Source organism: Caloenas nicobarica, chromosome 23 (genome assembly GCF_036013445.1).
Source record: "Caloenas nicobarica isolate bCalNic1 chromosome 23, bCalNic1.hap1, whole genome shotgun sequence".
Taxonomy (NCBI): Eukaryota; Metazoa; Chordata; class Aves; order Columbiformes; family Columbidae; genus Caloenas; species Caloenas nicobarica.
Genome location: NC_088267.1, coordinates 5685102 through 5705257, shown reverse-complemented (window position 1 = coordinate 5705257; position 20156 = coordinate 5685102). Strand labels below are relative to the sequence as shown.

Here is a 20156-nt window from a genome sequence, read left to right as displayed (position 1 = left end):
AAGCAGAGGGAGCTTTATCCCCCTGCCCAGGCAGGAGCAGGGGCACACGGCTGCTCCTCTGGGCTGGCAATACTTCCCTTTGCCGGATCGGGATGGGCACAACACCGCAATGTCACCCTCCAGCCAGGGCCACACTCACAGAGAGCTCCCAACACCGCCGGCCGGGTGGTTGACATATTTTAATGGGCGAATCACCAAGGTCAACCCCTGGCCCACAGAGAGAGGCCTAAAACCGCTCTAAAAGCAAAGAGACGGGCGTACAGTCACGGCAGCGCTTGGGGAAGCGGCGGCTTGTCCCTTCCCCGAAAAGAAGGACATGCAGTGAGGGCACCCGGGGCCTCGCTGGCTCCTTCTCCTCGTTAGTGCTCCGGTGACGAGGGCTGCCAGGAGGAGCAGCGTGTTTGCTCGCTGGGGCATGTTCTTCTCACAAAGCTGAGGACAAAGATGCTTTCACGGAGCCGCCCGGGCCCTCAGTCCACGCTCAGCTGGAGGCCTCCATGTCCACGACTTCGTCGAGCGGCTGGGTCTGCACCTCCACCTTCTTGGGGGGGATGTAGGAGCCCATCCCGGCGGCGCGTTCTGCCTCCTCCTGCGTGTACGGGGCCTCCCGCAGCTGCTTCAGCCTGCGGGGAGGGCAGAGAGGAGGGATGAAGCTTCCACCCCAGCTCCCCAGAACAACATCGGCCTGTGACCGACACCACCACCCGCCCCTGGGGGCCGGGGGCCGCAGCCTGCTCCAGGGCAGGGACCCCCGCTCAGCCCCCCCCTTACCTCTTCTTGTGCACCTTGGACCTGAAATGCTCCTTCATGCTGGTCAGGTCCACAAAGTAGCGCCTGGGGGGAACAGAAGCCGGGGGTCAGGGGGTTCTGACACAGGAGCAGGGCTGGGGAGAGCCCTACCGAGGGGCCTGGGCCGCGGTCCCCCCTGAGACCAGAACAAGCTCCCCCCAAGGGCCAGAGTCCCTCCCAGGACCACGATAAGATTCCCCTCGGGGAATTCCCCCCCTTTGCCGGGACCAGCCCCCGCCAGGGGCCAGGGACCCCACTCGGGACCAGGCCAACCCCCCCCAGGGGCCAGGGCCCCCCAACCCCAGGGCACCCCCTCCCCCCAGGGCCCAGGCGACCCCCAGCACCAAGGCAAGCCCCGCAAGGGTTACAGCCCTCTCTCCCCAGCCGCCCCGTGCCCGGACCCTCCGGAACCCCCCACCCCTGCTTTGGGGACCCCCACCCCGGCCCACGCACGCGCAGTGCAGGCAGTAGAACTGGCCGCAGCCCGGCAGGTCGGGGTCGGGCTCCTGCCGCAGCAGCCGGGCGGCGTTCTCGGGCTTCAGGTCCCCGTGGATCTCGTCCAGGTCGCGGCGGCGCCGCTTCGTCTTCAACTGCCGGGCCAGCGAGTGCGCCCGGTGGGCGCCGGTGCGGCGGCCATTGCGCGGCGACATGGCGGGACCGCGCCGCCACCGGGCTGCGCAGTGCGCAGGCGCAGGTGGCTGCAGGCCCCCCCCACGAAGCGGCAGGCCCCGCCCACGAAGGGGCAGACCCCGCCCACAAAGCGGCAGACCCCGCCCACGAAGCGGCAGACCACGCCCACGAAGCGGCAGACCACGCCCACGAGGCGGCAGACCCCGCCCACGAAGCGGCAGACCACGCCCACGAAGCTGCAGACCACGCCCACGAAGCCGCAGACATATAACCCGCTTTTGCCGGCCACGCCCACTAACGGCAAAATCACGCCCACGGAAGCGGGAAGCCACGCCCACGGAGCGGCAGGCCACGCCCCCCCGCTCAGCAGTGCGCTGCCCAGCGCCTCCGCGGTCCCGTCAATGGCCCCGGGGACAGCGACGTCCCCAAGGGACCCCAGCAGCCGCACCCAGGCTGTCCCCGTAGTGGGGCACAGGGCCTGGCCTCGGGGCAGGGGGTGAGCGGGATCCGTGGTGCCCTGGTCACTGCTGTGATGAGCTGGGAAGGGCTCAGCGCACCGTGTCACAGCACTGATCGTGTTTCCTTCCCCCTGGGTGATAAATTATAGATGGGGAGCCACGTTATGGGGAGCGCTGACCCCCAGCACCTGCTCTCCACTGCAGGCCTGGGGTGGTGCCAGAGCTGGGGATCTCCTGTGGGCGAGGGGCTGCAGGGGGGCTGGGGCAAAGGGGCAGGGGGAGGTTTGGGGGTGACCAGAGCAGCTGCCCCCGCGCTGCCCCCAGCTCAGGCCAGGCTCAGGTTCCCCTTTGTGCATCAAAAGCGGCCCCTGAAACTTTAATGAAGCCACCGGATCGCCGGGGTGGTGCGGGGGGGCCCAGCCCTGCACCCATCCCGCTCCCCGTGGCACCCGGCTCCTGGCCCCGCTGAGCCCCTCACCATGACCCAGGGCTTCTGGCGGCTCTACAAGGCCAAAGTGCTGCAGACCCTGGGGGGGGCACGGGCGGACGGGGCGCTGCAGGAGGAGGTAGGATGGGGAGGTCACCACCAAGTTTTAGTCCCCTCAAAGCAGGGTGACCAACCTCCCTGCCCTCCCCCTGCCTGCACCCCTGCCCTCACGGTGGGGCTTCATTGCAGGGAGACCCCCCTGAGTTGATGGAGACGGACGAGACCCCTGCGTTGACGGAGGAGGGACCCAGCCCTGTGTCCCAGCTGGCGAGGAAGGTGAGGCGGAGCTGGGGGAAAAGTAGGGGCTGGGGGGGCCTGCTGGGACCTGGGGGTCCCCGATAAGCTCGGCGCTGCCTACTCTGCAGGTGCAGGGGGTGGGTGCCCGGGGCTGGCGGACACTTTCGTCCCTCTTCACCCGTGAGGACGAGCACCAGCTGCTCAGCTCGGAGCCATGTGCAGACCAGTAAGTTCCAGCTCGGTGTGGGAGACCCTAGAGCCCAGATCCAGCCCCTTGCATCCCCTCATCCCATCACCTGCATCCCCTTCCTGTACCCATGGGGCTGGGCTGGGGGACAGCCAGCACGGAGCGGGGACACAGGGGAGCTTGGGGGTCCCACTTTTGGCCACTGTGGGACCCAGTGAGAAGGGTCCCCACACCCATGTCCCTGTCCCTGCTCTCTCCCCAGCCCACTGGCCGCCTCGCCGCCCCACTCTGAGAAGGCACCTGGCTTTTGGGATCTATTTGCTACCAAGTGGCAGCAGGCATCAGGGCCGGACAAGGAGATGTCCCCTCCGGAGCCAGCTGAGAGCCCTGGGGAGCCGCCAGGTGACGATGACAGCGACCTGCGGGAGCCAGAGGAAGGGGCCTTCCGCTGGGGCTTCCTGGCTGGCAAACTGGCTGAAATCCGGAATAAAAATGCCCCCAAGGGCAACTAGAAGAGGAGGCACCGGCCAGACTCTCCAGCAGCACAAGCGGCCCCCCCACTGCTGGTGGGCAGCCCCCTGCCCGCACCCAAGGGCTCCGCGCTGGGTTTCGGTGACATGTCTGCACTGAAGACCCCAGGGCGCCCCTTTCCTGGAGCCCTGCCTGCTGCTTTCTTTGGCCTCGACCCCTCACCCAGCAGCCCCATCACCCCTGCAGCAGCACGGCCCCCACGGTGGGGACAGCGAGCTGCTGCCTCCAGCCCCAAGCATCATCTCCCCCCGCAAGCCCACACAAACCACACACATCGCCAGGCTAGGAAAAAAAAAAAAACAACAAAACCAAAACACACTGTGTTTATTGAGTGCTGCTCTGGCCCTAGCAGACCCTTTTCTGGGGAGGAGGGGCTGTGGGGTGGGCACTGCCCATCCCAATTCTGCAGCTGGTGCAGGATGTGAGAGGCCGATGGAGGAGGATGGAGAAGACGGGTCACAGCACAGGGACACAGGAACCTGCCAGCCCTGGGGACACAGGGGACCCCCTTCCCCATCTGCCCCCCAGGTGCCCCCCCTAGCCCCAGACCCAGGGTAGACCTGGTGTCCCTGCAGGGGGTAGACCTGGTGTCCCTCCCAGCCAGCAGCCAGCCCCATGTTACCAAGACTCTGGATGCCACCAGGTCATTGGCCGCATCCAGCAAGGGTGACGAGCCACATCCACCCAGCGGGAGCCACACGGGCGTCCCTGTCCCCAGCCAGGCTGCCTGCGCTCAGACCGTGGACTCCTTGGCAGCCGCCCAGGCTCTTTGGCAGCCATAGAGCCACTTGATGACGCGGGCGTTACGCTCCACCACCGAGACGGTGGAGCCCAGCCGGGCATCCAGCTCCTCCTCGCCTGGCCCCGCTTCCCCCTCGCTGCTCCCCGACGCCTGCCCGGGCTCCGACTCGCAGGATCCGGGGGGCCGAGCTGAGGCGTTGTCCCAGCCCGCCGGCCCGAACCGCTCCTGCCCCAGCAGCTCCACCAGCGCCCGGTCCAGCCCGCAGTAGTTGAAGAACCGTTCCTGCTCCGAGAGCGGCAGGGAGACGCGCAGAGCCAGCGCCTGCTTGCCGGGGGGCCGGGGGGGCTGTTCCATGGGGCTGCTGGGCAGTGGGAAGATGCCACCACTGCCGCCACCACTGCTGGCACCCGGTGTCCTCGCCTCGTCCTTCTCCATTGGCACCCACAGCATGGGGGTCTCAGGGCTCTGGGGGGCTCCTGACCCCTCACCCAGCCCCCTGGCTGGGGGGCAGCTGGGGGGCTTCTCTCTGAGGGTTCCCTGGAAGAGGCGTCGTACCAGCCCAGAGTCCTTGGCGTTCTCCTTGTCCACCCCGGGACAGTCCCGTTTCTGTCGGTAGATGACGAGGGAGTCGGGTCTCAGCAGGCGCCTGCCGCCGGTCCGGCGTGACACAGGGGACTGGGGACACGGCAGCTTCCTGGGCCCCTCCCGGCCCAGCTCCGAGCCCGGACACAACTCGCTGCACTGCTGGCGGGTGAGGAGGCGCCGGCTGCGCGGGGAGAGCCGGGGCGAGCAGCCCCGCAGCGCCGGCTCCTGCCGGCTGTTGATGACCTGCTGGGATTTGACGTACTTGGCCTTGTCGGCCTCCAGCCGCTCCACCGCGCTGGGCGTCCGGCCCCCGCTGCCCTCCAGCTCCCGCGGGCACTTGGGGCCCCGGTTCAGCCAGACCAGGGGGGACCCGCGGCCGGGGGCCATGATGTGCAGGTTGTTGGAGGTGCAGATGGCGAGAGGGGGGCTGCTCAGGGGCACCATCACCCCCAGTCCTGAAATAGCACCCCTGGTTGCTCTGGTCCTCCCTGGGTGGTTGCGGGACACCCCGTGCTGTGTGCAAGGAGGGTCCCGAAGCTTTGCTGGTCTCCTGGATTCAGCCCTGGGGGGAGAGAGGAGAGCTGGGGTGAGCACCAAGGATGCAGCATCAGAAGGAAGAGGACGGGGTGTGAAGCAGAGCTGGGGGTCCCCTCAACCTCACGTGTATCAGGCGGCGAGCCCGGCCAGCCCAGGCTGGAACAATCCACAGGCAGGAAGAGAGAAGCGCCGAGCATCCGCCGGCTTCACCCGCATCCCAGGAGCGGCTTCCAACAGGAAAAAATACCGGAGCCGGTTGCCTTATCTTTCCGAGCACAGGGACAGCAGAACAAAGCCAGCGCGGCCCCTTGCACAGAAGAGCTGGCGAGCTGCCCTGGCTGGGGCTGTGTGTGGGGACAGTGGGGCTGGGGGATGTTTTGGGGTCCCCGTGCTGTGCTCCCCATGGCCAGGCTGAGCTCAGCTGCCTGGGAGGGAAGGTACCACTCCTGATCCATGCCTGGGTCACGGAGCAAAACGGCTTTTGTTAACCCTGGGGTGCAATGGCTCTTGCTCAGCTGTACCTGAGCATCCACGTGGGACCAGGAACGTGAATCCAGCAGTGAAGGTGGGTACCTGGGTGGGGGCTCTGGAGCCTGATCTGTGGGCTGTAAATGCCTGAAGCAGATGGTTTTGCTCAGCAGAAGAGGCCCAAATAGCCGTGAAGAGCCGCCCTATTGCCAGCAGCTGACCCAGCCCCACAGCTGGTCCTGTGCTCCCAAGGGATGAGCTCCCCAGCCTCACCCGGTGTGGCGGCTCAAAGGAAGGTGGCCCCGACATGCGGTCCCGTCACCCACCAGCTTTGCCCCGGCAGAGCCAGCGTGCCCAGGACGTGACTGCCCGTGCCAGCCCATCCGCACGCTCCTCAGCCCACCCCACTGCCAGGATCCGTGCCCAACTGTTGGGCTCGGTGGGTGGAGGATGCTCATGCTCACCTGAGCCCGCGCAGGGATGCGATGCAGGGATGCGATGCAGGGATGCGATGCAGGGATGCTCTAATCTCACCGGGCTCCTGCACCTCTGGCTGCCAGCAGCAAACTGAGCCCAGAGCCAGCAGGAGCCTCATATAGAGGGTGAGGAAGAGGAAGAGCCACCCTGTTAACCCCTGCCAGCCCAGCCCCGTCAGCAGGAGTACCCCTGCCCCTGCAGCCTTCACAGCCCAGAGCCCTGCCCAGCCAGAATTAACCCTCCTGCAGCTCCTGCTCACCTCTGCCAGCTCTCTTCCTCCTTCCTCCTCATGGGAGCCTGGCTGGGATTTTGGAATCCGCAGCGGAGATCTCTGTCTCCTTCCAGGCAGGACTGAGTCCCTCTGTGCCCCCCAGCATCAGGAACGGGACAGGGAAACCACGTCCACTCCAGCAGCTTCTCCTTCTACATCTACCTTGAGATTCTGGGGGCAGCAGGAGCCCCCATGATCCACTTCCCCAGGATCCCCCCCGGCCCTGAGACTGGCGAGGGGGGAGGAAGGAGAAAGAGTCTTTCTGGCACCTTCTGCGCCGGTGGCAAAAGGGTCAAAGCCAGTTCCTGCCTCCTCTTCCTCCCCGGGAAGGGCTGTAAATCACAGGAAGCCACAATGGGCTGGAGCTGGCCCAGGGGTTATTTTTACTGCTGCCCTCTCCCTTCCCAGCCCCCAGCCCCCTCAGAAACCAGTGTCTGCTGTGGGGGCTGCGAAGGTGACAGCACAGTGACCGGGGGGGAGGACACGCTCCCAGCACCCCCAGTGCTCCCCAGGGACCCGCCAGCCCCCTCCATCCCTCCCGCAGCTGGTGTGGATGGAGAACCGGGGCACAGCCCAGCCCAGGCTGCCTGCAGGGACCCAGGAGGCTCCCATGGGGACAAAGCCATGGCCCGGGACCCGCAGGACAGGGTGCTCTGTCCCTAGATGAGAGGGGACCCAGTCCCGGTTCCTTCCTGCAGTGCTGCTGCTGCGGAGCCTGTGCCGGGAAACCGGGCGGCATCCAGCACCCTCCTGCACGGCAGCACCAGTGCCAGGAACGGGCTGGAGCCGGTAACCCGGGCTGACGAGAACAGAGGCGAAAACAGAGGCTGAGCAGGATGAGAGCGGCCAGGGCTCGTCTGAGCTCTGCCAGCACCGGAAAAAATCCCAGTGAAAGTGAGGAAGAGACAACCCACCTATTCTATTCTAATAAACCTGCAGAGGAGCAATGCAGGCAGCTGTGCTCCAGCAGCGCTCAGGCTCCACGCGCAGGACGTGGCCGCGCCAGAGCAAACCCAACCATCTCCTGAGGAAGACGGGGAAAAGGACGGGGAGCGACAGAGAAACCCGTGGCTGCCCTGGGACCTGATCCAGATTCTCAGCCGACAGGGCTGTATTTTTAACTCCAGGCGATGTGAATCACTGTTTATTAGGACAGGTTTTGTTTTCCGAGCTGGAATCACAACGGCCATTCTGGTAAAGCCACAAGCGAGTGATTCACCTTTCCCTGGCCGATGTGGGTGTTCCCGGGGATGCTCCTGCCCTGAAGTGAGGCAGACAAAGCCGCTGTCCTCTCTGGCTCCTGCTCGGAACACCCACCAGCCACTTCTTGTTGAGCTGCTGTGTTTGGACAAGGCAGATTCCCTTCGGGATACAAAAAGGGACAGTTTGAGGAGCCCTTCCCGGCATCAGCATCCCAGGCAGCTCCCGCTTCCCCTGGGGAAGCAATGGGGGTTTTGTCACTTAGGCTTCTCGGAAGGGATTTAAATGATTCATCAGCCTCTTGTGAATGCACTAGGTGGCTTTTCTTAGTCACGTGGATGCTCAAAGTCCCTTGTTTTTATTTAAGGTTACTCGGAGCCCTCACAAGGTGCTCTCTGCCCTTCGATGGGGCTGCGCTTCCCTTTCCTCCCTTCCTCATGTCCGGCCTGAATTTCTCTCCTTTATTTTAAAACCATCACCCCTTGCCCTATCGCAACAGGCCCTACTCAAAAGTCTGTCCCCATCTTTCTTATTGGCCCATTTAGGTACTGAAAAATTGGGGCAAGCAGGTAGGGGAAGCCTGAGGCTGCTGTGCCCACACGCAGCAGGAGGGCTGAACCTGACCACCGAGTCCTTTCCAGATGCATTTCTCCTTTAAAAATAATTTTTAAAACCCCGCAAACTTTAGCTCTGCCCTGCCCAGGTGCAGACAGGACTGCAGCACCTGATAACAGCTGTTTCTACTCGCTGCTTTACTTTCAAAACCCACAAAAGCTTTTTCTGGTCTGAGGTCCATGCAAATGCCAGCGCCTGGGGAGCAGCGGGCTTGCTGGACGGGTTTAAAAATACCCAAGGCTCAAACGGGCACGAATAAATCTGAAACCACCACCTAATCTGAGGCAGCCACCCACAAGTCGGTGCAAGTAGGAACGAGCAGCTCAGGACGTTGCAGCAGTTCAGATGCGTCCCCTCTTTGCTGTGCTTCAGAACAGAAATTGCACTTTGCACTGAAAAGGAAGCGAAACGGTCAGCGATCAGCAACGCCCATCAGAGTTTGTGTTAAATACTCCTACTAGTTCTCTTATTGTTAATAAATTAAACAGTCAATAAAATTAAGAGGGAAACGCCTAAGGACCTTGGGTGCAATATTGTTTTCTATGTTTTCTCCAACTATTTGGACTGATCTAAGACCAGATTATTACTAGTCACATCCATCCTAACATTCCAAAATGTGTGGTTTTTTTTCTTACTCCTTGCTCTTGCTCTGTTTGCTTTGATGAAATTCAATCTGTCAAACAGAAACTGTAAAATTTGACATATAATTGCTAACTATTTAGCTCTAATCTAATCTCTGTTATTTCATCCATGTTATGAGGTTTAATCTCTGTTAAAACTTATATATTGGATCTCAGTTATTAAAACTGATGTCAGCCTGAAATTTGCATCCCTCCTCCCAAGTGTCATCAAACTTAGTTCTTTAACTGTTCATCACACTGGTAAAGGCTAAAAACACTTAATGATTGATACCCCATGGAAGGATTTGCAGGACACCAGCGGAGCAAAGGGAAAAGCAACATAAAAGTCGCCTGTTTGTGCTGCCCGTGGTCCAAAGGCCACTCGAGCGCATCTGCTCAGCCAGGGAAAAAGAAAAGTAATTAATCCGAAGCGAGGGCACGTTTCCAAGGGGGGGGCAGGCGGTTGCAAGCTCCTGGGACGGGACTTTATCTCCAGCACTAACGTCCGCTGTTCTGCTGCAGTTGGCGCAGGGGCAGTGATTGGTTGGCATGAAGGAAAACTCTGTTTAAACCACCACAAAGTGAAAATATAAACACGGTGCTGTTCCCCATGGCCCAGCTGAGCCCTGCTCAAGAAAACGGGACAGGCAGGCTGGAGCCTGAGGCCTTGGCGGTCTGCAGAACGAGGAAAATAAAGCAGAAATTGGGTTATTTGAGCAGAGACGTGGCCTTAGTTACATCTGATTTCTGCACCAGGACATTTCCTTGCAGATTGTGTCTCCTCCCGCCCCAACAACTAGATATATTTCAAGTATGTGAACTTCGTTTTCTTCATTTTGTGTGGGAAGAATTTAGCTTGTGTTTACATTTAAAAAATCACCACTCTTCCAACTAATCAAAGAGCTGTGACTTTCTCCTTTAAATGAGGTTCTTATCCTTTAATAAGAAAAAAAATAATCTAAATGTCAATCCCTTTCTCTTTTGTAATGATTGCATTGACTTGCAGATTTAACCCCCCAGCTCCTGCCAGGTGGGGAATCTGCCCGTTTCTGGCTCCGGGATACACAGGAATCCACAGGTGACGGCGCCAGCGCACGGTGCACGGGAGACGACGGCGCTTGGGTTTGTTGCGCGGGTAAGAAACAGCCAGAAGAGACAATTTGCAGCATTTCCAGTTTGCGCTATTGCCACCCCCAGTCTGCACAACCCTTTGTTCTGCAGCGCTGTTAATTAAAAACATGCAAATGGCTACTAGACTCGTACGAGCAATGATGTTTCCTCACCTTTATTTCTAAGGTTTCTTGGGATGTGTGAGAACAGGTGGTCACTGTCCTCGCAAACCTGCAGCCCATTTACACCCAGTTTTCGGGTGAAATCCTGCTCCAGCGCACGCAGGAACCGCAGGGGAGGAGTGTTCCTGCTCAGGAGAGCGGCAGCGCCTGTTTGCAGCCTCGAACAAATCCAGTAGCACCAGTCCAGGTAGGCAGAGCCTGCTGGAAATCTCCTTACATGACACAGGGCAGAGTGAGAGGAAAGGATTTCTCTGTAAAAAGTTCCAAAGCTTCATCAAAATTCAGATTTTATTTAAAAACCAGTCATGAACGTAATAAATTACACGATAGTTTTCCTCATTATAAATTCTCCATAAAATATATTTTACAGTTCTTAAAAGAAAAGATTTGACAATTAAAAAAATCTTTTCTGAGTGCTGAAAGGTATCTTGACTTTGTGTCACGCTGGTGAGTCTGTAGCTGCTACAACCATTTATCGAAGGTTTTAAAACAAACACCTTCAGACAACAAAAAAAGTCAAACAGAACACAGACCTTGAGGACTTAGATTGAGGGAAACACTCAGTGTTGCCCAACAGCGAGGCCAAGCACCATGAGAGGGATTTCGGGTACCCCCGCAGCCTTTAAAGTGGCAATCAGTGCAAAGAAACACTTTGGGAGTCAAAAAACCCACAACTTTTCTGTGCCCCTGACACATTTCTGCACCACAGGCAGCATATTCAGCGTTCTTACTTTAAATATTTCAGAGAATCAGATGATTTGCAAAGCGCCTGAAAGGTAAGTAGTATTATCCTGTAGTGAATTCGTACTTTAAGGTGAGATTTCTGACTTTTGGGTGGGCAGGAGAAGAGGAAGTTTGCAACAGATTTTTAAAAAGCTCTCAAGTTTATCGTGGAAAATTACATAACCTCCTAAAACTCAACTCATGGAACAGCCATGCTGAGATGTAAGTACTGTGAAAGTGTTGGCACAGCCAGCAAGAGGTTTGTTTTCTGCCTTTCAGAAACAAGCTGAGGCTACAATTGTACTGAAGCCAGTTAAAATACAAGAAAAAACAGATTTCTGCTTCTATAACGCAAGAATAAATAGATCTCCCCTTATCGTTACTCACAGACAGACTCCAAGTCTTCTTTCCTAGACCGAGCTCCCTGCAGGGAAGGACACTAGTTGTATCCTCTGTCACCAACCCCCAAATTTACGCTCCTCTGTACCGGGGAACACTCTCTTCTGAAAGTTATTTCTATAGCGTCTTCCAAACAAGCACTGTTTTGAGACAAAAAAGTGTATTTGTCCCAGAATCACTGTTCAGACAACTTGTCTTAAATGATGAAGGAAAATAACAAGAATTAAGGACTAAGGCCCCTGGGTAACTGCCAGCAGCTCTACGCAGCACCAGGTAATAACCAGCTGTTGTCTATAAAGCTGCAGAAGTTTGGTAGAATCAGAATCTTTCGCTTTTGGAAAAACAAAAAAAATATATATATATTTTGTTTGTGCTGCTTATTCACACTCGGGCAGAATAAACACTGACTGATGAGAACTGCTCTTGCAGCACTAAGAGGCAATAGTATCTGAGGAGAAGTTACACACGAGAATACTTACGGCACTTTTCAGGTGAGATTTGGGAAAAAACGTCACCTTGATTTTAAGCAAACCAGCCTTTGTTGCAGCTTTAATATATCTGCCTTTAAAGGCAATTTTTTAAGACTTTCTTTTTTTTCCCAAAAGGTCAAATTGATGAGAAAGGTCACAGTCCTGCACCCAAAAGAACAAAGTGCTATAATATTTATTACAAAGCAGCTTCTGTCAGTCAGGTGCCTTCAGGGAAACCTCAATCTGCTTCTGTGGCATGAGAGCCTTTCAATGGCTTCAAAGCTTTCCATCCTTCCACTGTGCTTTTAAATAATTACTTCTTCAAAAGGAGGAAAGCAAATTTAAAAACAAACAAAAAAAACCAACAAAAACCCAGCCAAGGTTGCTGCTCAAATTGGAGGTACCTTTCACATACCAGTGACTGAGTTTTCTCCCTTATTTGAGGTGTGTTCTAAAGATGAACAGTCACCCCTTTACCTCCTCCTCAGGACCAGGTTAGAGTCAGGGCCAGAAAGGAAGGGACCGTGACCAGTAGAATTACACCGAGTTAACGGGAAAACTGTGCTGCAACCATATTTTGAAGAATCTTGAAAATAATGCTCCATGCCGCTGGATTCCCCCACTCACGTGTCCGTGAACTAGTACGTCGCTATTATAAACCCTCAAGGTGCTACTGGATTATAGACACAAGGGTAGAGAGCACACTGTGAAACTGTAGATTAATGGATTAATGAAGTATTTGATTACCAGAAGAAAGCGAAATCCAATGATTAATGAACCAGCCAACATACCAGCACCTGATTGCACACACTGGCAATTTGACTTCCTCAGTGACGAGCTCGTTAAGCTGTAAGTGCTAAAATGGGCCATGCCAGCACTTTGCAAACTGCTGATCCCCCTGCATTTCATTTATTTTTTTTTTTGTAGACAAAGTCAACTCTCAGACCCTATTTTTGACAATAGATAACAAAAATAAATAAAGTTATTACAGCCTGGAGAAGAAGGAATGCTTCTCATCCATCTTCTTCACCCAGGTTTCTAGCAGACCCCAATCATTCAGACCCATAGGAAATAATTTAAGAAAATTGGCATACACTCCCAGTCACTCATATACATAAATATATACACAGAATTACTTTACAAAGCCTGAAGATTTGCACTACCAGCATGCAAATCTCTTTTTCCATGAGAGTCCCTAATACTGACATAGGAAACTGGAATGTACGAAATACTCCATGACATAGCGCTGGAAATCAAGTCTCAGCTCTCGAGACATCGCACTGCCAGCGCACACTAACGAACATCGTCACACCTGACACTTGCATGGAACATCCCGGGATTATACACACCAACACAGCGTTAACACAACGGCCAACTCGCATTTCTACAATTTACGAAACTCAAAAACTGGGATTTGTTTGGTACTAACTACACCCTGCAGGTTTGAGTTCAGGCTTGTTTCTTTTACTGCCATTAAGTCACACCATCGGTTGGATGAGGGGAGCTCTACTGAGATGCACTCAGGGGGTCACGTCTCCCAGCTGCTGTCTTTAAAAGCTATATTGACTAATCGCAGCTCCAGCTCAAAGGCATCGGGTCGGTCCTGCGGGTTGGCAGCCAGCATTTCCTTGAGCAGTTGCTTCATTCGAGCGTTCATGGATTTTTTCTTGACGGGGATGAGCAGTTCCATTTTAGGGTTTTCTAGAAGCGCCTCTCCAACAGGCACGATCGCTGTCCCCTGCTTGACGTAACTCCCCAGAAGTTCCTTCTTCGTTTCCGTATCTATGAATGTGATTCGTTCCAACATTGCCCAGATTATAATCCCTAAGGCAAAGATGTCTGCTTTGGCAGTGTAGTGTCCTTCCCAGACTTCAGGGGCCATATAGAAGTCAGTCCCGCATGCGGTTGATAGAAAACACTTATTTACGTTGACTGGCTCCTCGGTATTCTGTCCTGAGGCCGAACATACTTTACTCAGCCCAAAATCTGCGACTTTCAGGGTCGGCTCCAAGTCACTAGCATCCATCCTACTGTGCGATATCAGAATATTGTCAGGTTTGAGATCGCGGTGAATAATCTGATTTTTGTGTAGGAATGCCAGCGCGCTGCTGAGCTGAAGCATGAAGCTGGTGTTGGTCTTGCGGTTTGGCTTTCGGGACAACAGGTACTCATTCATATCTCCTCCATCACAGAAATCCATCACAAACCAGAGGTAATAAGCGCTTCTGGGGTCAAAGACTATTTCTCCTTTTAATGAGGTCTCGACAAGCTGCAACAAGGAAAAGAAATGTCACAACTACCTGATGATCGCAAGAATATAAAGATATCATGGAAAAATGCATGAAGTAGGGATCTTCCTCTCAACAATCCAGTGAGTAAGATAGCGCAACTGGTGAAAACAAAGCTTTCTGCAGAATTTCTCATGACAAAACAAACAAACCAACCAACCACAGTGTATTTGACAGCCTCCTTATTTTTGTGTGTGCAAAGCATATCAAGCTCCCGCTCCTGCCCAGAAGCTGAAGCTAGACCCAGATAACAATATTTTGAAAGATACCGTGTGGCCACTGCACTCCCATCTGTTTCAGCTGGACACTGTCCCACCCAAAGTCCGTCCCACCCCTTTCACTAACTTTACTGCGCAAACAAAACCTCCACAAGTAACTCTGGGCAGTGCCAGGTGCTTGTATTTGTCCTCTGCCCATGAAGCAGCACCACAATAGATTTTTAAAGCCTATTCTCCATTCCTTAGGCAGGAATATATTCTAGCAAGTGTTAACATAAGATCCCTTCACTCAGGAGAATAATAATCTACAGGCACAGCTGAACCTGCACGTAACACCTTTCCCACCATCGTGATCCACAAGCTATTTTCTAGAATATAAGCAGTGAGTAACTCGAGCAGCCCGTTCTAACAGCTGCTTCATACAAAAAGCAAAGTAAAACCAGCAATCAGTTTTACTAATCCTGTTTACACAACTACATATTGGACTCCTCAGCTCCTCTGAGGTGGCTCGTAGCGTGCTCTGGAAGGTAAGTCTTGCAATGATTTCTGTTAGTAGTATACTAAATCAAATGTAGCTCTACAAAATTAAGGTAGCTATTAATATTTATAGAGGCGTTTTCAAGTGCTTTTGAAAAAATGGCCTTTTCCATCCAAGAGCAAAATGACCAGCAATTTATAGCTATCTTTAATTGCAAGCACAACTAATACTCAAACCAGACCAACAGTAAATCCATGTTAGAAGTAGAAAACTAAGTATTTAGGGTTTCGAGTCGCTAACAGGGAGATTAGGGTATCAGAGGACAGCAGGAGCCTCCTGTGCCGCGCAAGCACTGACACACAGCTCTCTCCCCCACCTTTACAGAAGCCGTACTCGCACCTCAGCACAGAGGGTTAAAACAGCAAAATCCACCACCACCTGTGACAAAGCACCACAAGGCCCAGCCAGTTCAGGGCTCTCACTTGGCTTAGTTGAGCTGAGACCAGTTAAGCATCTGCCCCAAAGCCCCTCGGGAGACACTAACACCCCCCTACCCGACCAGCCTGCACCAGCTCAGCTCTGTAACGTAATATCACCCCAGGGTGGGGAGAGGAGAGTGCAAGCCAAGGGAGATCCGATTTTCTCTATTTTAGCAGTTGCTATTAGAAAGTGATCCCGGTCTCTCCAGAGTCAGCTCAGCTCTGCCCTTTGCTCTGCTCTCTGGAGCAGAAAAACAATTTGTAGTGCTTGTGCCTGATACGGGTGAGCTGTACATGTGGCACAGGTAACAGGCGCTACCACCAAAAACCGATGTGCTGGTGATCTGGAAGCTCTCCCCCACCTCGCAGTCCCACCCTGGTCGTTTTAAGCTCCTCCCTGTACAACTGTCCACAAGTTTGACGCAATATCTTACAGATCCGCTAACCAGTAGGAAGGCAAGGCACTAATTTCTCCCACATGAGCTGGCCAGTATTATTTTACCCTAATCCCTTCACGAAAGCAGGTCAGTAACAACTACCAAGCTGCAGTGAGTTCACAAAGGCAAGAATTCTCCTCACGGTCACATAGCACCCGGCACAAGAGGATCTGGACAGGGAGGGGTTGTCAGACCAATGTTCAGTAACAAAAGGTCCTACGCTAGACACGCAAGAATGACAACAATAAAAACCAAAATGATAAAAGCTGACTAGGGGTGGCACAATAAACACCGAGCAGCTCACTGCCTCTTTAAACCAGTGACACAAATTTCTGCCAGGGCAGCTTCTTGACAAGGGGGTGAATCAGATTATCTTCCAAAGTCTTTGCAGAGCTACTTATTCTTCAAAAATATGCATCTTCAAACTTAAAGGTGGCTCAGAAGACACCTTCAGTAGTCACGTAGGGGAAGTTTATTTATTCCCTTATTTATCATACCTTTACCTCTCTTTGAAGAGATTCATAGCTATTCATTCAAACAAGACAATGGCTCGCCACAGGCTAACAATTGCTTCTTATTTCTGAAAGAATTTTAAGTGTTGGCTCTCTAAATCAAGACGGTTACTTCCCCTTCCAAGGACATCCAAGAATAAGAAATTCTTCAGAGCTCTGTCCCAGGACATTAGCACATGTCTGCTAATTAACCCTGCAGCAGGGCTTCTACTAAAGAACACAACAGCCTGCACCTCCCTCCTGCTTCACCTGTGGTGTTTCCTCAAATTACCAAAGCAGATTTGCATTTCAAAAATCCTGCAGTCTTTTAGAGCGGCATGGCTTCAAATTACAAGATACAGGTGATCAATATATGCTCTTTTATATATATATAATAATTTTTGGGTGTCGACAATGCAAACAACACTATAACTAAGAACACCTCAAAAAAAAAAAATTATCTTAGCTACCCACCTCCTTCCCTCCCAGCTGCACATCCATATTAATTACTTCCACCCCATTACCTCAGCTTCATGTACCTGTAAATAAAGGGAGGAACTGGAGCCATGGGACATCTTCTGCACCATACCATCTTTCTGCAAGAGGCACTCCTCCAGGTGAATGACGTTGGGATGCTGGCTCTTGATACTGCTAAGTGCCCAGAACTCACGCAGAGCGAGTTCCACGTCCTCTGGAGCATGGCACCGCATCTTTTTCACCGCGACCCGTGCAGAGGTCTTCCTGACGACTGCTTCGTACACCACACCATAACTGCCACGACCAACCTCTCGTATTAGATCGTACTTAGGCTGGCTACTCACCATCTTCAAGATCAAAGGTTCTGGGGAAGGGGGGAAAAACCCACAGAACTAAAACTCATGAACAAAAACTGGGCTGTATTTTCCCCCACATGGCTCGGTGCGGCAATATTACACCTACCGACGCCCTTCAATTAACAGCGAGCGTTACACTGAACCCAACGCTGCACGTGAGCGCTGGAACACTCCAGAAGCTATTCTGTAAACCTGTTGCCACGGACTAGTTAAAAGTGAAATGACACCATTTTGGTGGGAGTGTCAGGATTTTGAATACAGCCCAGTTTTCAAGGTGGCAACAATTCCAACCTAGACTTGCACTGTGCTGAGACAGGACTATCGTGGGGGCTCCTGCTCCTTTCTCTCAGCGTCTTCCGTGAACATCTGTGGGAATAATGGTACAGTATCGTGTACGGTATCACGTACGGTATCATGCCCTCCATCCAGCCTGGGACAGCGGAGAAGAGGTTCTAGTTGAAGCCTGTGGTTGGGCAGTAACAGATTTAATTAACAGTGCCTTTTATGGAGGTGACTGCGTAGGTAAATGTTTCTGTTATAATTTAATCATTAAATTCTTCTACAGCTACTAAGACAGAAGGATGCTTCACATCACTTCGGATTTATGTATTAATGTTACTATGATTTTTCACTTAATATCCTTTGACTGGGGAGTCTATGGTTACAAAAAAAAGGGCAACTGATTGCAGAAGCTCATACCCAGCATCTTTCAGTTTTGCTTAACAGGGCAAGGGCTTCCAGAAAAATTAAGATATTGCTCTATAAGTAAAACAAGAGACACACACACATTCAAAAAAAAAAAAAAGCCACCAAACGCTGCCACAGATTTATGAACCTTCCTGCACACTTCCCTGCAAGATCATAAACTAAAACACACCAGCACCACCTTCACGCAGACCAAAATGGCACACTGACTACAGACAGAAAAAAAATAAAAAGCTCGGCTGCCCAATTATCACTGGTCAAACAGAATGAAACGCAAAAATAATAATTAAAAAAAAATCACAGCTAGTGTATCAAAACTAAAACAATTTGTAAGACTGCCAGTGATAAATGTAACTCTTTAAGTCAGTAAACCAGGCGATAAGGACCACATCAAACAGCCTGTTATTAGTAGGAAGCTTTCAGTTATTTCCACTGGTTTAGGTACTTTTTTTTTTTTTTTGGGAAATAAAAAGAAAAAAAGAGAGAGAAAAAAAAGAGGTATCATCAGTGAGTGTCAGGGCAATACTACACAGACATTTTAACCTTTCAGCAAAGTTCTGCGATGCAGATTTACATGAACATTTTGACCTGAAGTGTGATGCGCCCAAGAACCACATTACCACGAGATTCTGCTCACAAGATGCACTGACCCTGCCCCTGTAGCACGGCTGTGAGGAAGGGGTGAAGGTGACAGCCTGCACAAAAAGAGCTGACGCAGCCGAATGCTCCCTGAGGAAGAGATTGCGTTACTCGAACACCATCACACCAGGTTCAAAATGAGCAGAAAACACCCCCTCCGTGTTGAGTCTGTTGGCTGCTCCCAGAGAGGCCCCGTGGCTCTGCCCAGTGCCAGGGTTGTCACCCGCCTCCCTTCACCCCGGCCTGGAAACGCCACCGGGGTTTATTGCCCAACACGCTGGGGAGAAGGACCAGGCCCGGGCCGCGGGGCCCAGGGCCAGGCCCGGCACCGCAAACCCAACCGGGGCTGCCCCCGCTCCCCGCTGCAGGCCCGGGAGCCCCCAGCTCCCTCCTTAGCAGCGATAATTACGGCATAAAATAAATAACAACCCTCTGCTCTTCACCCTTGAGGCCTCGCAGGCGGCGGGCACACCGGGACCTCTCCCGCACCGAGCCGGGCCGCGCTCCGGAGAGAATTTACAGAAACACCGCCCGCCCGGGCCGCGGGAGGGAGCGGGGCCTGCTGAGGGGAGCTCGCCCGCTGGGCCCGACCCGCCTCGGCAGGTACCCGGGGCCGGAGGTCCCTGCCTGTGTGGGCCCAGCGCGGCCTCCGCTGTGACGCACCGGGGCAACCCCCGGCCCGCGCCCCGCGTTACCTCAGCGCGGCCCCCGAACCCTCCCGGCCCGGCCCGCGTTACCTCAGCGCAGCCCGCGCCCCACCGCCGCCCGGCCGCCATTATCGAGCTGCGTCCGGCCCTCCTGCGCGGCCACGCCCCCCGCGCCAGCCACGCCCCCCGCGCCGCCGCTGCGCGCTCTGATTGGTCGGCGGCGAAAGGGCGTGGGGTGCGCGCGCGCCGTTCCCGCGGCGGCGCGCGGGGCCGGTGCAGCCGCTTGTGCGAAGCGGTGCTGGGGGAGTTGTGCACCCCCGTGTGCACCCCCTTGCGCATCTCCTCGTCCACCCCCTTGCGCATCCCCTTCGGCATCCCCCACTGCTCTCTGTCCTCCCCTGTGCCTGCATCCTCCACTGCTGTGCTCACCCCCACTTTGCACTAACAGTCCCCCTCTTTTTTGGGAGGAGGGGTTCTTATTTATGAGTTTGTTGCTTGGCGTCGGGAATAAAATCAATACAGTCTTTCATACCTTTGGTTGCACTCTGGCTTTGTGTGACAGTGATACAGGTCCTGCTCTCTGCCATTGTCTCCTTTCCTCCTCAGGCTGCTGGTGCCCCTCATGCAGAGGAGCTGGGGGTGCATGGCTTCTGCCATGGTCCCCACTGTCCCTTCGGCCATCGCAGTCATTTTGGGAGAAGCGAGGGCCAGCTGCTGCTCAGAGCCCTTCAGAGAGCAAACAGAGGCCATTAAGATACGCTCCCACTGGAATGACACACTCTTGTGCTGCTCCCAGGTTAACTGGGAAGGAGCCCAGTGGTGATTAGTGCCCGGGGCCCCTGCCTAAGCTGCCCCAAGCCAATTAGGGGCCAATGAGCCCCTTGTGGGTTTTGAAAGCTGATTAGGGCATTATAACCCCTCCGTTCCCACAAATCCCCTTAATCGAGTCCAGAAGCAATTAGTTAATCAATGCTAACCCCCAGCAGGGCCAGCCCATGGGCATGGGGATGGGTGCACACCTGGGTGCCCCACTCCTGGCTCCGATCAGTGGCTGACCCTTGCACTGTCCCTCCAAGCACCCAGCCAGCCCTGCTTCCACGCCAGCATCTCCCTGGAAGAGCCCCAAGTGCTGAAACGGGGACAGTTTTGCAAGATGTGCTTGGCCAGGCCCAGCACAGTCACTTGCTTGACACGTGAGCCTGCCCGGAAGGAGCGCCCAAAAC

The 20156-nt window shown here is 54.4% G+C and overlaps 4 protein-coding genes across 9 annotated transcripts; 1 reads left to right on the top strand and 3 right to left on the bottom strand.

Annotated features, from left to right (window-relative positions):
- Positions 1–161: 161 nt before the first annotated feature.
- Positions 162–1465, bottom strand: ZNF593 (zinc finger protein 593). Its single transcript, XM_065650525.1, has 3 exons — positions 1243–1465; positions 772–834; positions 162–623 (listed from the first exon to the last, which is right to left on the bottom strand). Exons 1-3 carry the CDS (start codon positions 1437–1439, stop codon positions 482–484), a joined length of 402 nt encoding a protein of 133 aa, XP_065506597.1. The 5' UTR covers positions 1440–1465; the 3' UTR covers positions 162–481.
- Positions 1466–2353: 888 nt separating this feature from the next.
- C23H1orf232 (chromosome 23 C1orf232 homolog) lies at positions 2354–3300 on the top strand. Its single transcript, XM_065650526.1, has 4 exons — positions 2354–2443; positions 2554–2640; positions 2730–2827; positions 3051–3300. The coding sequence occupies exons 1-4, from the start codon at positions 2357–2359 to the stop codon at positions 3298–3300; spliced, it is 522 nt and encodes a 173-aa protein (XP_065506598.1). The 5' UTR covers positions 2354–2356.
- A 577-nt stretch (positions 3301–3877) lies between these two features.
- FAM110D (family with sequence similarity 110 member D) lies at positions 3878–6586 on the bottom strand. Of its 3 annotated transcripts, XM_065650513.1 has the most exons (3): positions 6116–6203; positions 5308–5410; positions 3878–5208 (listed from the first exon to the last, which is right to left on the bottom strand). In XM_065650513.1, the coding sequence occupies exon 3, from the start codon at positions 5088–5090 to the stop codon at positions 4053–4055; it is 1038 nt and encodes a 345-aa protein (XP_065506585.1). In that variant the 5' UTR covers positions 5091–5208; positions 5308–5410; positions 6116–6203; the 3' UTR covers positions 3878–4052. The 3 variants fall into 3 exon arrangements, with proteins under 3 accessions (XP_065506585.1, XP_065506583.1, XP_065506584.1); XM_065650511.1 differs by lacking the exons at positions 5308–5410; positions 6116–6203 and adding an exon at positions 6388–6586; XM_065650512.1 differs by lacking the exon at positions 5308–5410.
- Positions 6587–10431: 3845 nt separating this feature from the next.
- Positions 10432–19094, bottom strand: PDIK1L (PDLIM1 interacting kinase 1 like). Of its 4 annotated transcripts, none has more exons than XM_065650524.1 (3): positions 19024–19094; positions 16649–16950; positions 10432–13987 (listed from the first exon to the last, which is right to left on the bottom strand). In XM_065650524.1, exons 2-3 carry the CDS (start codon positions 16931–16933, stop codon positions 13247–13249), a joined length of 1026 nt encoding a protein of 341 aa, XP_065506596.1. In that variant the 5' UTR covers positions 16934–16950; positions 19024–19094; the 3' UTR covers positions 10432–13246. The 4 variants fall into 4 exon arrangements, with proteins under 4 accessions (XP_065506596.1, XP_065506593.1, XP_065506594.1 ...); XM_065650521.1 differs by having other exon boundaries at positions 16649–18091; positions 19024–19083; XM_065650522.1 differs by having other exon boundaries at positions 16649–17405; positions 19024–19072.
- Between the last annotated feature and the right edge of the window lie 1062 nt (positions 19095–20156).

What these genes read in the sequence shown, in the direction of transcription:
- FAM110D (XM_065650511.1), bottom strand. Translation starts at nt 6,419, where the DNA reads ATGAGGAGGAAGGAGGAAGAGAGCTGGCAGAG. An exon ending in GAGGAAGAGAGCTGGCAGAG is followed by an intron (nt 5,209 to 6,387) that starts GTGAGCAGGAGC and finishes CTCTCCCCCCAG; the next exon opens with GGCTGAATCCAGGAGACCAG.
- PDIK1L (XM_065650524.1), bottom strand. Translation starts at nt 16,933, where the DNA reads ATGGTGAGTAGCCAGCCTAAGTACGATCTAATACGAGAGGTTGGTCGT. An exon ending in GTTCCTCCCTTTATTTACAG is followed by an intron (nt 13,988 to 16,648) that starts GTACATGAAGCT and finishes TCCTTGTTGCAG; the next exon opens with CTTGTCGAGACCTCATTAAA.
- C23H1orf232 (XM_065650526.1), top strand. Translation starts at nt 2,357, where the DNA reads ATGACCCAGGGCTTCTGGCGGCTCTACAAGGCCAAAGTGCTGCAGACC. An exon ending in ACGGGGCGCTGCAGGAGGAG is followed by an intron (nt 2,444 to 2,553) that starts GTAGGATGGGGA and finishes GCTTCATTGCAG; the next exon opens with GGAGACCCCCCTGAGTTGAT. An exon ending in TGTCCCAGCTGGCGAGGAAG is followed by an intron (nt 2,641 to 2,729) that starts GTGAGGCGGAGC and finishes CCTACTCTGCAG; the next exon opens with GTGCAGGGGGTGGGTGCCCG.
- ZNF593 (XM_065650525.1), bottom strand. Translation starts at nt 1,439, where the DNA reads ATGTCGCCGCGCAATGGCCGCCGCACCGGCGCCCACCGGGCGCACTCG. An exon ending in TTCTACTGCCTGCACTGCGC is followed by an intron (nt 835 to 1,242) that starts GTGCGTGGGCCG and finishes TGTTCCCCCCAG; the next exon opens with GCGCTACTTTGTGGACCTGA. An exon ending in TCCAAGGTGCACAAGAAGAG is followed by an intron (nt 624 to 771) that starts GTAAGGGGGGGG and finishes CCCTCCCCGCAG; the next exon opens with GCTGAAGCAGCTGCGGGAGG.